Source organism: Limanda limanda, chromosome 5 (assembly GCF_963576545.1).
Source record: "Limanda limanda chromosome 5, fLimLim1.1, whole genome shotgun sequence".
Lineage (NCBI taxonomy): Eukaryota > Metazoa > Chordata > Actinopteri > Pleuronectiformes > Pleuronectidae > Limanda > Limanda limanda.
Window position 1 is genome coordinate 25011858 of NC_083640.1, and position 12088 is coordinate 25023945.

A 12088-nucleotide genomic window follows, 5' to 3' on the forward strand; every position below is an offset into this window, starting at 1 on the left:
TCACAAATCACAATTTGTCACATAGGGCTTTAACAAGGTTAACCCTCAACAATAGATGCCACATCAGAAAGATAAAGAGTGTTTGCCTCTCTCTAACCAGAACACTCGTGTCAGCATAAATTTGTGAGCAAGTTACCACCTGTGTCACTAATGAAAGAATTCCCTCGAGCAGAATTCAGAAAAGTAAAATCATGTAATAGAAATGGTGAACTACTTTATTATCTCCTCACCATCATGTCACTGGAGGTGTGGGGGACGTGAAGGTATTTTCGGCTGAAATATCCCTTTAAGAGGTGAGGGTGACCTTGACCCCTGACCCCAAGGCACCAGAATCTAACCAGTTCATCATTGAATCCCAGGGACCATTTTGGCCAAATCTGAAGAAAGTTTGAGTCGGACTGATTCATTTTCATGGAGACATTGATTCAGTGTGAATCAATGTCACATGACTCCTGGGACATGGCTCTCTCTCCACTGTCATTTACAATACTCGCCCACACTATCAGGCACTATCTATTTCTGCAGAGAAAATAACCAAAAAACTTAAGTTTAGTTGCACTTATGTGTTGTATTCTTGTTGATCTGGGTTTGTTCCCTCATGGTGAACGCCTCGGATAAAAGCATCAGCTAAATGTAACTTGACATGACAGTGGTGTAGTGACGTTAGATAAGGATCATTAAAGCATAGTATAGATAGGTATTGAAAAAAGACATTTATTTGACATTATGTACACAATAGTTGAATTGATACAATAAAACAGATGTGCTGTGTGTGAGAAACCCTCACACTTGACCTGCTCATTTCTTAAAATGCCTGGATCGAGATTTACTAGGATAACACTTTTCTTTTTTCTCACTGATATTTGACTAAACACCTTCGTCACAGACGAGCTGGACGAGCACCTTGTCTTTCAGTGCTTCGTTCTGTCTGTAGATAAACATCGGTGTGTTGTTAACAGATGGGCTGGTTGCCCCCCCCTCCTCCTGCTCCCTGCTCGTGTTCTTATCCTCCTCGGAGATCAGGTCCTTGTAGGAGGCCACGCAGAGGTCGTGGTCCTGGAGGGCGGCGGGATATCCGAGCGAGGCTCTCTGGATTCGCACCGAGCGTCTGACCGGAGTGAAAAACCGAACCTCCTGGCCGTTGACCCGTGTCGGTTCTCTCCTCTGGCTTGGAGGGCCACTGCAGGAAGAGAAAAACTCAATCTGAATTTCCACCTCATCCAGCCTCTTAAACAATTCTTACATTAGTATGAGAATTCGTTCTGTGAATGAAGTTTGACCTGGTGAGACTTCTGAAATAAAGAGATTAGAGAATTATTGTCTTTTAAGTAGACTTTAAGGTCAGACAATCATACATCGTACAGAGGGAATGACAAAGAAACAGTTGTAGGCGTATGAATTTTTTATGCAGATGCATTGAAGACATGTGTGTGGGTGTGAGAAGTACGTGTGTGAGAACTATGTGTGGGAACTGAGTGAATATTAAAATCCCAGGAGATAAGACACAGCCTGAAGGCTTCTTCAAGGTCTTGGTGGAGGGGGGGGGGGGGCCTGCACAGTCTCAGACTTGTTGCTCTCATGTCATTTTGGCAGTTACACAGGCAGAAACAGTTTACAGAAGCAGAGATATATTTAGTGTGGTAAACAGTTTCCATTACAGTTCCTAAGGCTGAAACATGAAGCTCGGTTTTAGAGTGCATTTAAGTGAACTTTGACCTTTTGGGTTGAATGTCCTATCCAATAAGGTGGAGGAGGCCAGGTTTATGACCTATACTGCAGCCAGCCACCAGGGGGCCGACCAGATGATGTGGCTTCACTTTTGGGGAGTAGCCATGTCTGCCATAATTATAATATTAATGTCAGGATGAGTAAAACCTACCCAGGAGTCGCTGTAATCTTATACTTGACTACAGAGGAGTTTCCTTTCTCCCCCGAGATGAGGACCCTCACAGGTTTGGGGGTCATCATCGGGTTGTCGCTGCTCTCAGGAGAACTCTCGGCTGATGGGAGTCGCTCCAGCTTTGTTTCAGATGCTACAAAAAATACGAAATTAATTTTTAATGTGCACACACAAACAATATTATCATTTCATCAAGTTGATCTTGAAGGTACTAATTCTGTGTGTTTGTCTCCCCCAGTCACATTGGACATGATATATATTATATACACCCAATTTTAACCATAGCCTGTATTTAAAGATAGACAATACATCTTCACTTCCTTCCACTGTATACAAATGAATCTTTCCGGTTATATATAAATGTAAGATTAGGTCTAATATAATATATTGGAGCTCTGGTTGTTTATGTAATGTGCTGCTGGATTAGCCTGTGGTGATGCTGCTTGCAGCTCGCTTTCTGAAACTGTAAGTGAGCTGCAGGCCTGAGTCCACAGAACCATGAAGCCGCTGCTGCTGATCAGTGAAGCTCCTTTTAATTACACATAATCCCGAACTGGTGAAGCAATCCTCACTGGCAGTGACTCGTCAATAAAAGCTTTAATAACCGTGGAGACACACAATTAGGCCAAATACCTTGGATCTCGTCATTTTTCTTCAGAATCTCAAAGACCACAGTCCGTAGCTCGTCTATGGGCTGGAATAAAAGCACGAGAGAGAAGCTGTAAATTTTGGACAAAAACTCGACATAAACAAACGGAGTATGCTGGAGAATTGTGTACTGCACTGTGGTCAAATAACAAAAGATTTTTGAAATACTTCTAGGCTAAGCTGGCACATGATATCACATATCACAAAAAACAGCAGAATCATTATTGTCTTTGTTTGATTCTGTATCGTTGGGTCTAACAGTAGCCCGACTGTTCACATGTGATGGCTGCCAACAATAGACAGCAAAGGAACAATAGAGAGCAAAAGGACATATTGATATGTTTGGTTTGTCTATCAGAGCTGAACAGCAGCTTCCAGCTTCCACCCCCCCCCCCCCCCGGGCACTGCTGATTGAGCTATCAAGCGAGCTGCTTGTCAAGTGCAGCAGCAGCACGACATCAAATCCCCGGCCCTAAAAGGACACAGACATTTTGAAACATTGCCACCTCTAAATCAAAAAGGACTAAGCCCATACTTCGATATGCTGCATTAATCCCGGGGGAAATTTAAATAAAATAAATTAGCAAGGTACAACATAGATTGCAAAAAGTGAATATGTAATCTATTTATTTATAAAGAAATAAACAAAAGATCATAAATACAACAGCAAAATAGAAAATAAGTACTTTTTAGATTTTAAATACAGCTTTTCTGTTCGTCGCTTGTACACATACGTGTGCACATGGTGGTCCGGCGAAGAAGGATGAATGATGCCTGATTTATAATGCTTAAAAAATCGTATCTGTAATGATTTATGGATTTGTTAGAGCTGTTACATCTGAGACCAGCAGTCACCTTTACGGACCCCTTTAAGAACTGTTGAACACTCATGTAAGACCCAGTCGAATATCGTGGGTGTCTCACCTCCAACACAACGCGAACAGCCTCTTCAAACACGGGCAGGACGTCCAGGTGGCCTTCCTGCTCCATCAGACGGACCTGACAGATCCAGTATTTGGCAAACTTCTGTGACACCGTGGGAAGCCGCGACAGCACCTCCTTCACGTGGTCCGGAGGGCAGCCCTGCAGGCACAAGGCAGGCGCACGTCAGAGGAAAGTTACTGGAAATCAATGTGTGTCAGAAAGCTGCTGCGGTTGACACCCAAAAACCCATAAATCTTGGTCCAGGCATGTTCGCACCAAATTGAGTTGACAACCAAGATCCAGTGAGACATAACGTCAGATTAAGAAGATGAGTAAAGCAAACCACACACCTCCCGGAGCAGTTTGATGCAGTCTGCCAGGGACCTGTCGACAGCACAGATGAGGGAGTTGGCGTCATCCTCTTCCTTCATCGCGGTCCAGAAAGGCTCAGGCCCTGCCGCTGTGCGCCTCACCGCAGGTTTCACCGGCATCGGCGGGCGCTTGTAGGCTATGCCCTTAGCTTGCCGCCATTCCTGCAGTTTTCTCCTTTAGGAGAAATAACACAGTCGTTTTTACTCAACGGGGAAGCACAGCAGAGAGACGCATTTTAAACGAGGGGAGACGGGAAAACAGTAGTCAAAGAACACAATGGGCTTAAAACTTACATTTTATTTGACTGTATATTTAAGACCGACCAACAGCTGGTAACAAATACAAACATTCCATTTCACCTCTACAGCTGGAAAGAGCCAAACATCCGGGTCAAATTCGACCCCATCGTCGACTACAGTGGAACTGTAACGATTTACTGGTTCTACATCATAGTTTCATGTTCTACATCCACCTGCTCGGTTCTACTTACATTCTCTCTTCTTGGGCAGCTGTCAGTTTCTTGACCTCGGTCTGGGCCAGGACCCTGGCTGGGAGCTTTGGGGTCTTGGTGCCTGTGGTCAGGCCTGTGTGGCGGATGGACGTGGCTGGCTGTGACGCTCTCCGTGACATCACTGGAGCACCCGTTTGGTTTATACCAGTTTGTGTTGGAGGGGCATTCGATGAACTGGGTCCCTTCTTGCTTTGTGTCTCTGTACTTGTCTTGGTTTTCTGTCCCAGCTCGACCTCATCCCATCGCTTTACCCCTTTGTCCGCTAGGAATCTGCTTCTGCTCACTGTCCCCGAGGATGTTTGGGTCGACACTTTACACGTTCGTCCATTTCTCACCCCTCCTGCATCAGATTTCTGCTGCGTTAACCGCTCTGTGGGCTTTCCTGATGATTTGTCAGTTTTTGTCGTCCCCTCTCTCCTCATTGGCTGCACAGGTGCTGCTTTGCATTTTAAGGTGGGCAATGGCTTTAGTTCACTGGACAACTGAGCCCTACGAGACGACAGAGACGGTTTATCCAAACGTGGTTTTGCATTAGACTTGTCCTGAGGTGGAATTTTACACCTAGTTATTGCTGCAGAAGAAACTGTTGTTTTCTTGTTAACGTGGTTGTTAAGAGCAGCAGCAGGAAGTGTTTTCTTCAGAACAGTCACAGACCTCTGGGAACCTGATGCGTACGTGCCGGAGCGTACCTTGTCGGCCACAGAAACAGTAGTACTGGCGTCAGCATCCGATGCAGCAGACACGTGGGATGCATGAGACTGAATTGGCTGTGTCGCTGCAGTGATGAGCCCAGTTCTTGTTCTGACAAGGGGGCAGAGGCTCATCCTGGCACTGGTTGTTTTCCTTGGAACCGAAGAGGCATTTGAGCCACTGTCCAATTTGCTGTGGGACGCAGAGCTTGAAGACGCTCTGCCTGAACAATGCATTCCTGTGGCTTGCTGCCTCTTGTTGTTGATGGCTGCATTCAGGCGGAGCTTGGCGGCCACGCCGGTGATCGTTGGTATGAGCCCTGGGTTTCGGTCACGTCCTGAGCCACTGGTTGAAGATTGGCGTTTGGCATTCGGCTGTGCAGCCAGGATGCTGCCTTTTACATTCTCTTTGTTTGTCACACCGAATGGCCGCCTGGCGGGATGTGTTGTGGCTTGAGCAGCCACAGCTGGTACTTTTTTGCCGACATATTTACATGAGTCAACGGAAGCTTTGTTCTCTTTTCCATCAATAACCTATGAAGACATAACAACGAAAATAGTAACTCTGTATTCCAGAGCTCTGCACAATAGTTTGCATATCAGCTAATAACAATCAGGTGACCTGTTTCACACCTGCTTTAAACAGCGGTTGTCAGTTTACATGAGGTATTAAAATGTCTCCTGTGACCTTCTGGGATCTCATGTCACTCTCCTGCTCTACATGCAAATACACACAAATGTCATTTGAGACAAAAAGGTTGTTTTAACCTAGTCTGAGTTTACAGATATGCCTGATGATGATATCTGTGTGTGTGTTTGTGTGAGTCACACACTGTACGTCAAAGACCAACTCTGAATGTGGAGCGATCAGATCTCAGGACTGTTACGACGAGTACTTAGCACGGACCACTTGTGATTGGATAACCCAGGACGAATTTTAATACCATGTCTGAACATGAGACTCAAAGTTATTCTGAAGTATAAACCAACTCAGTCACAAATATAATGATATCGATACAACTCCCATAATTCACTCTCAGGCCTAGGGTCAAATATTTCTAAGCATCACAGTTCATTATGCAAATATGCATACAGACGCAAGCAAACACAAGTACGCACTTACTCACACACACACACCTACCTTTGCTGCAGCCAGCACTGACTTCTTGACTTGTAGGTACGGCCTGAGGGTACAGAAAGCTTTCAAGTAAGTTTACACATGAATGACACAAATCTTCCAACGCAGCTTTATCCGGCACGTTAGAGGAAAAGTGCTTCTTACTTTGGGTTTGGCAGCTTCATCCTTCCTTTTGCTGCCAAATATTCCATCAACTTCTGTTTACGCAGGTCTGAGGTGAACGATGACACAAGAGTTCAGAAGAGTCATACATTTTCCAGGATTCTAAGCTGTAAATTAAATTTGTCTGTAATGCAATGATTTATAGTGTGTAGAATTCAGTGACATCTAGTGGTGAAGCAGCATGTTGCAGCTGAATTCCCCTCACATCAGTTGTCCTACAAATTCAAAAGGGTTTGGTTTGTCCAGTCTGGGCAACTGTGAAAAACATGGCGGCCTCCGTAGAGAGGACCCACATTGACGTAAATATAAATAATGAAACACACAAGTGAAAACATCACAAGGGTTATTTTACATTAAATTTCTGCCAATAAATCCTTTTCACCTAAATCTTACACGCTTGAACCTTTTAATATCCAGCCAGACGTTGGACCGCTGGACAAACAATAACCTCACAGACTAGTGTCACTGCAGGACTCTGCAGCATCTCAGTCTGACACTTTACTTCCACCAGCCTGTTCCGGATAAGATCTCAGGATGATGCAAGTCACAGGAGAGTTCACGGGACCTTACTGCCCTCTGGCTGACAGTCAGGGTTACATGACTGTCCTACGATTTTATATTTATTATACCTCTAGTTTTAAATTTCAAGTTGTATTCTTGCACAGATTTTTAAATACACCTACATCTTCTGTACCATAATTCAAGTAAGTCTAATGCAAAAGAAACTTTCCATAGCTTGTTATTAATCTTTAAAACTGTAGATCTGCAGATTAAATGCACTTATTCTTGTTTATCATTCTCACGTGTTTGTGCTGATGTCCTGAATTTCCTTTATGATCAATACAGCATCTATCTATCTATCAATATAACTGCCTATGCTTATCTTTATCTGATATATTATATCTCTAGTTTTATAGTGGAAGACTATTAATTCTTCATGCTCTTGTGTCTGTTTTGTGCGTTGCTGGATTCCTACATCTCCACAGGTTGTTACACTGTCTACATGTACATCCTTCATACCTTGTAATATCTCATATTTACATATATTGGTGTGTGATGAGTTGAAGTCTTTGGCTAATTCACTGAAACCTGACGAGATGTGATCGATGCAAATGAAACTTAAAACCCTCCAGTGGCTTCTGACGCGAGGAGGAATCTGTGTTTGTAGCATTTCCCTGAGGGACCGTCTGGAGCTAGCGATAGCATGCTAGCACATAGCTAGCACGTAGCTAGCTCCCGTGCTACATGAGAAGCTCGCTGACCTGTTGTGGAAAGCAGCGAAGCGGTTTCTCCTTCCTCCATTTCCTCTTCTTCTTCTTCAACTTCTTCGTCTTCTTCTTCTTCTTCTTCAACTTCTTCGTCTTCTTCGGCCTGAGACGAACGTTCAAATTCCTCCGCTGATTAATAATAAGTTAGTTGTTGTTGTTCTCGTTCCCGATGCGCTGAACTCACCGGTCTCGAGCATCCGGGTTTGAAATTACCGCGTCGTCAACGCCCCGTCTTCTGTGATTGGACGATTCGAAATTTCAAACTTTAAAGAAACAGTGCGCATGCGCTAATCCCCTGTGATGATTGGTACATAGAATGTAAACAAAGAGGGTTTTTCTTCTACTTTATTAAAGAAAAGTATGAAAATAACCAAATATATATTTTGATTACTGCTAAATTTATGATAAAAGATAAATCAAAAAAAGGGTCAAAAATATTTATCTTCTGTTTTGGAGAAAATTAAATACCACATATCTATCTATTTATCCATTTATCTATCTATCCATCTATATGTAATCTATCCATCCATCTATCTATCTATCTATCTATCTATCTATCTATCTATCTATCCATCTATCCATCCATCCATCCATCCATCCATCCATCCATCCATCCATCTATTTATCTATCTATCTATCTATCTATCTATCTATCTATCTATCTATCTATCTATCTATCTATCTATCTATCTATCTATCTATCTATCTATCTATCTATCTATCTATCTATCTATCTATCTATCTATCTATCTATCTATCTATCTATCTATCTATCTATCTATCTATCTATCTATCTATCTATCTATCTATCTATCTATCTATCTATCTATCTATCTATCTATCTATCTATCTATCTATCTATCTATCTATCTATCTATCCATTGATCCATATATTTATCTATTTATCTATCCATCTATCCATCTATCCTCTGAATAATATTTCTAACATGTCCACACTTACCAATGGCTTATATATTTGCATTTGGCCAAATTTACTCTTTAAATTTTCTTTTTTCTTTTTGAGTCAATTACATTTAAAGTAAATGTGCTTAAATCAACTTATATTTTAATGTCTATTTGTTGTATTAACCAATTTGTTTGTAAATTCCCTTATTGTTACTCGCTGGTCTGTTTCTGGATATTTGGGCCATTATGTGCATCAGTGGTTATTTGTATTATCTGTGTTTACTGGAAGGAGAAGAGTTTATTGTTCTAGTGTCATGGGACAAATCCTGAGAATAATCAACACAAAATAAAATCATCTGATAGGGTTTATTAAATATTTGCTGAACATCATTAAAACAATTATTAGTAAGCAGATTACCAAATAAAATTAAGGTTAAATACACAGATAAATAGATAAATAAATAAAATAACTGTGTGTCATGAAAACACACAGGGTACTCAACAGAGAGCACAACAACGCCACCTTGTGGGGAAACTTGACTATGTCAATACACTAAGCATGTCACCCTCTGTACTTGGTACATACAGTAACTAGACACTCAGTAAAAGTCTTTCCAGCAGACAGCGGTAGTGCTTCTGTTGAAATTATGTGTTATTTGCTGATTATTTGAATCAAAATAGCTGCAGATTGAGGCTCAAAAGTGAAAATATGCTGATCCACGTTCTGCCCTGGCAGGTTTTAACTCTGACGCTGGATGTTGAAGGTCCGGTAGCGATGGGCGCTCTCCTGACACATCATGACCGGCATGTTTTCTTCCTCGGACGTGCTGATGTACCAGTCAGGGAAGCGGGCCGACATGAGGGTGCTGATGTTCACCCCACTGTCCTGCTTGTAGAACAGGAAGCGCAGCAGCTCACTTTGCCTGGTGATGGTCCTCAGGCTGATCTTGTCCTCCACTTTCTGAGGAGCGAGAGGACACATGTCAGAAGGTTCCAGCACCACACTGGCTCACGTCAAATGCAAATGGGATCTTTAAATGTGTGGCGTCACTTTCAGATGTCTTACCTCCAGATGCAGGGTGGGCTCTCCGTCCTCCTGGTGGCACGACAGGTAGAGGTTTGTGTCTTTAATGCACAGAGCGACAGGCCTGGCCTCGACGGTGGGTGAAGGGTTCACGTAGGTCGACATGTTGAGAAGAACTGAGGAGAGAGCAGAGGATGCTTGGTCATTACGACGAACATCAGCCTCACAACAACAACAACGACAACAAACAAATGTCATCTCTTGATTCTGAATCGTCCACCAGGAGCCAGAGGTCGTGTGAGCGTCACCTTTGCGGTTGTCGCTGCCGGCCTGCAGCATCACGGCGTGGAGCTCCATGCTGTTTTCGACCAGAATCAAGTTCTTCTTCTGGCTGTCGCTGATGTTGCACGGGTGCACGCCCGTCCGGCTGAATTGATCTGATGGAGCCGAGGTTCTCTCGAATACAATGTGCTCTGGGGGGAGAAAGAGAAGCACGATTAGATTACCTGCCACGTTGTTGTTATGATTTTAAAAAGATCAACACATAATAATAAGAAATGGCAGAGATCTGAGAGGCTGCTGCCAAACAGACAAGTTCATCCAAGGCCCCTGAGATCACTGGGGATTTCATTTGTATTTGTTGTTCTCCATCAAAATTACTTTAAAATTTATATACAGATTTATCCTTTATATTTCCTTTACCTCTTTAATTCTTCTGTTTTTAATCTCTTTTGTTTTGCCTGTGAAAATTGTTCTTCTCAGATTTTTAAATAGTTTTCTTTGTCGTCTAGTCTCTGTGTTGTTCTTTAAAGTCCCCGAACAAAACCTTGAATTTACACGTCTGTGTGTGACACGTGTTTTAGGAATAAAACTGCCGACAGAAAATGATGACCTCAGTTATCACTGACTCACTTTACCAGCTTGTTTTGTACAGTTTCACTCAGCTGTTTAGGAACTTTTACTGCTGATCATTTCAAACATGCTGTGATAAAAGGGGAACCGGGGTCCAGGGAGTTCTTCTTTTACAATAATATTGAAAAGTAAGAAGTATTACCTTCCACAATGCTCTCCATCATGATGTTGAGCAGGCTTTCATCTCTGAAGCCGGTGCTCAGCACCGACTCCGACACGCCGTCCTTCAGCCGCTCCATGGCGATGATGAGGTTGACCACGCGCTTCATGGTCATTGGGTGATGGGAGATCTCCAGGTCCAGTCCCTGTGGCATCTTGGGGCCCCACGCCTGGCTCATGCTGCATTGCATCTCGGATTCCATCTTTTTCTGAATGGCAAAGATCTACAGGCAGAGAGAAATGTTCCAGTGACACTAAATCAGAAAATCTTCTATACTTAAACATATATATATATATATATATACATATATATATACATACATACAGAACGCATTTTTCAGATGTTAAGAACCACTAAGCAAAGAAAGATCCAAGTAATAAACGGCTCCTGATGAAGGCTGACAAAAGGAAATATGAGAAGAGGATTGGATTTACCTGTGTTGGTTGGTGGAGAGGAGGTTGTGTGTGTTTGCTTTGTTCAGCCTGTCAGTGCTGATCTGTCTTCCTGTGCCAACCTGTAGCTTTTATACAACCTCAGCCACACCAGGGAATTTTCCCTTTATGACAGGAAGTGGGACGCATCGACTCACTGTGGTGACGAAATTCTGGACACGCTGCTGCTGCTGCACATGAAGTGATTGCCACACACCCACAAACACACAGAAATACGCTGTTTATGATTATGATTTTACTGCTGCTGCAAAACGTAGAGCAACAAAATATATATATACACAATTATATAATTTAACATCAGAATCAGAATCAGAATTATTTTATTTGCCAGGTATGTTTGCACATACAGGAAATTGCCTTGGTGTCATTGGTGCACTACTTTTGTACATAAAACAAAAATATAAAAAACAACAATATATAAGAAATAGAATAAAATAAAATAGAATAAAATAAAATAAAGTATATACATATATACAGTAACAGAGTTAATATATTGTTATATTAAATATTTGTTCATTAAACAGTTATCAAACTAAATAAGAGTGTTTCATTCATACATTCATCCTCATCAACTGATATACACTTTTTTACAGTTTTAACATAAAACCATAACAATTTATTTCTAAGACACGATTGATGACATTTTTATCATTATAATTATAGTATTTATTTTGTTTGTTTGTTCAGTCAATAAAGAAAAAGGATGATATATAACATGTTAAATATTGTGCTGGTATCTTTACGTAACTTCTTATGCTCAGCAACTGTACAAAGTGCTGTGTGAAAGATGTGAATTCTCACACGTCTGTACAAATTCATACCAGTTAAAAAGTCGAAAAGATTTTGATTATTATTATTAGTAGTAGTAGTACTGGTAGTTGTAGTATTCTACATTTGGATTTTTCACATTTGGCCAAGAAGCTGCTTCCTGAGATCATCATGTGAAATGTAATGGGGTTTTTTAATCTGTTATTTCCTAACGACTCCATGTTCGTGTGCAGGCGATTTGGGGTTTTGCGGTT

The 12088-nt window shown here is 41.9% G+C and overlaps 2 protein-coding genes across 2 annotated transcripts; both read right to left on the reverse strand.

The window, feature by feature from the left end:
- Positions 1-788: 788 nt before the first annotated feature.
- ckap2l (cytoskeleton associated protein 2-like) lies at positions 789-6382 on the reverse strand. The gene is made up of 8 exons (XM_061071950.1): positions 6327-6382; positions 6186-6228; positions 4335-5578; positions 3823-4018; positions 3473-3631; positions 2534-2594; positions 1880-2033; positions 789-1180 (listed from the first exon to the last, which is right to left on the reverse strand). Exons 1-8 carry the CDS (start codon positions 6371-6373, stop codon positions 868-870), a joined length of 2217 nt encoding a protein of 738 aa, XP_060927933.1. The 5' UTR covers positions 6374-6382; the 3' UTR covers positions 789-867.
- A 2875-nt stretch (positions 6383-9257) lies between these two features.
- LOC133001954 (interleukin-1 beta-like) lies at positions 9258-11090 on the reverse strand. The gene is made up of 5 exons (XM_061071677.1): positions 11049-11090; positions 10597-10837; positions 9851-10015; positions 9585-9718; positions 9258-9479 (listed from the first exon to the last, which is right to left on the reverse strand). Exons 2-5 carry the CDS (start codon positions 10814-10816, stop codon positions 9258-9260), a joined length of 741 nt encoding a protein of 246 aa, XP_060927660.1. The 5' UTR covers positions 10817-10837; positions 11049-11090.
- Between the last annotated feature and the right edge of the window lie 998 nt (positions 11091-12088).

Excerpts from the sequence above, each read along its gene's own strand:
- LOC133001954 (XM_061071677.1), bottom strand. The coding sequence starts at position 10,816 with ATGGAATCCGAGATGCAATGCAGCATGAGCCAGGCGTGGGGCCCCAAG. Across the intron at positions 10,016-10,596 it reads GATGGAGAGCATTGTGGAAG|AGCACATTGTATTCGAGAGA; the intron begins GTAATACTTCTT and ends TTCTCCCCCCAG. Across the intron at positions 9,480-9,584 it reads AGCCCACCCTGCATCTGGAG|AAAGTGGAGGACAAGATCAG; the intron begins GTAAGACATCTG and ends CTCGCTCCTCAG.
- ckap2l (XM_061071950.1), bottom strand. The coding sequence starts at position 6,373 with ATGGAATATTTGGCAGCAAAAGGAAGGATGAAGCTGCCAAACCCAAA. Across the intron at positions 4,019-4,334 it reads GCTGCCCAAGAAGAGAGAAT|GAGAAAACTGCAGGAATGGC; the intron begins GTAAGTAGAACC and ends TTTCTCCTAAAG. Across the intron at positions 2,034-2,533 it reads GAAAAATGACGAGATCCAAG|CATCTGAAACAAAGCTGGAG; the intron begins GTATTTGGCCTA and ends TATTTTTTGTAG.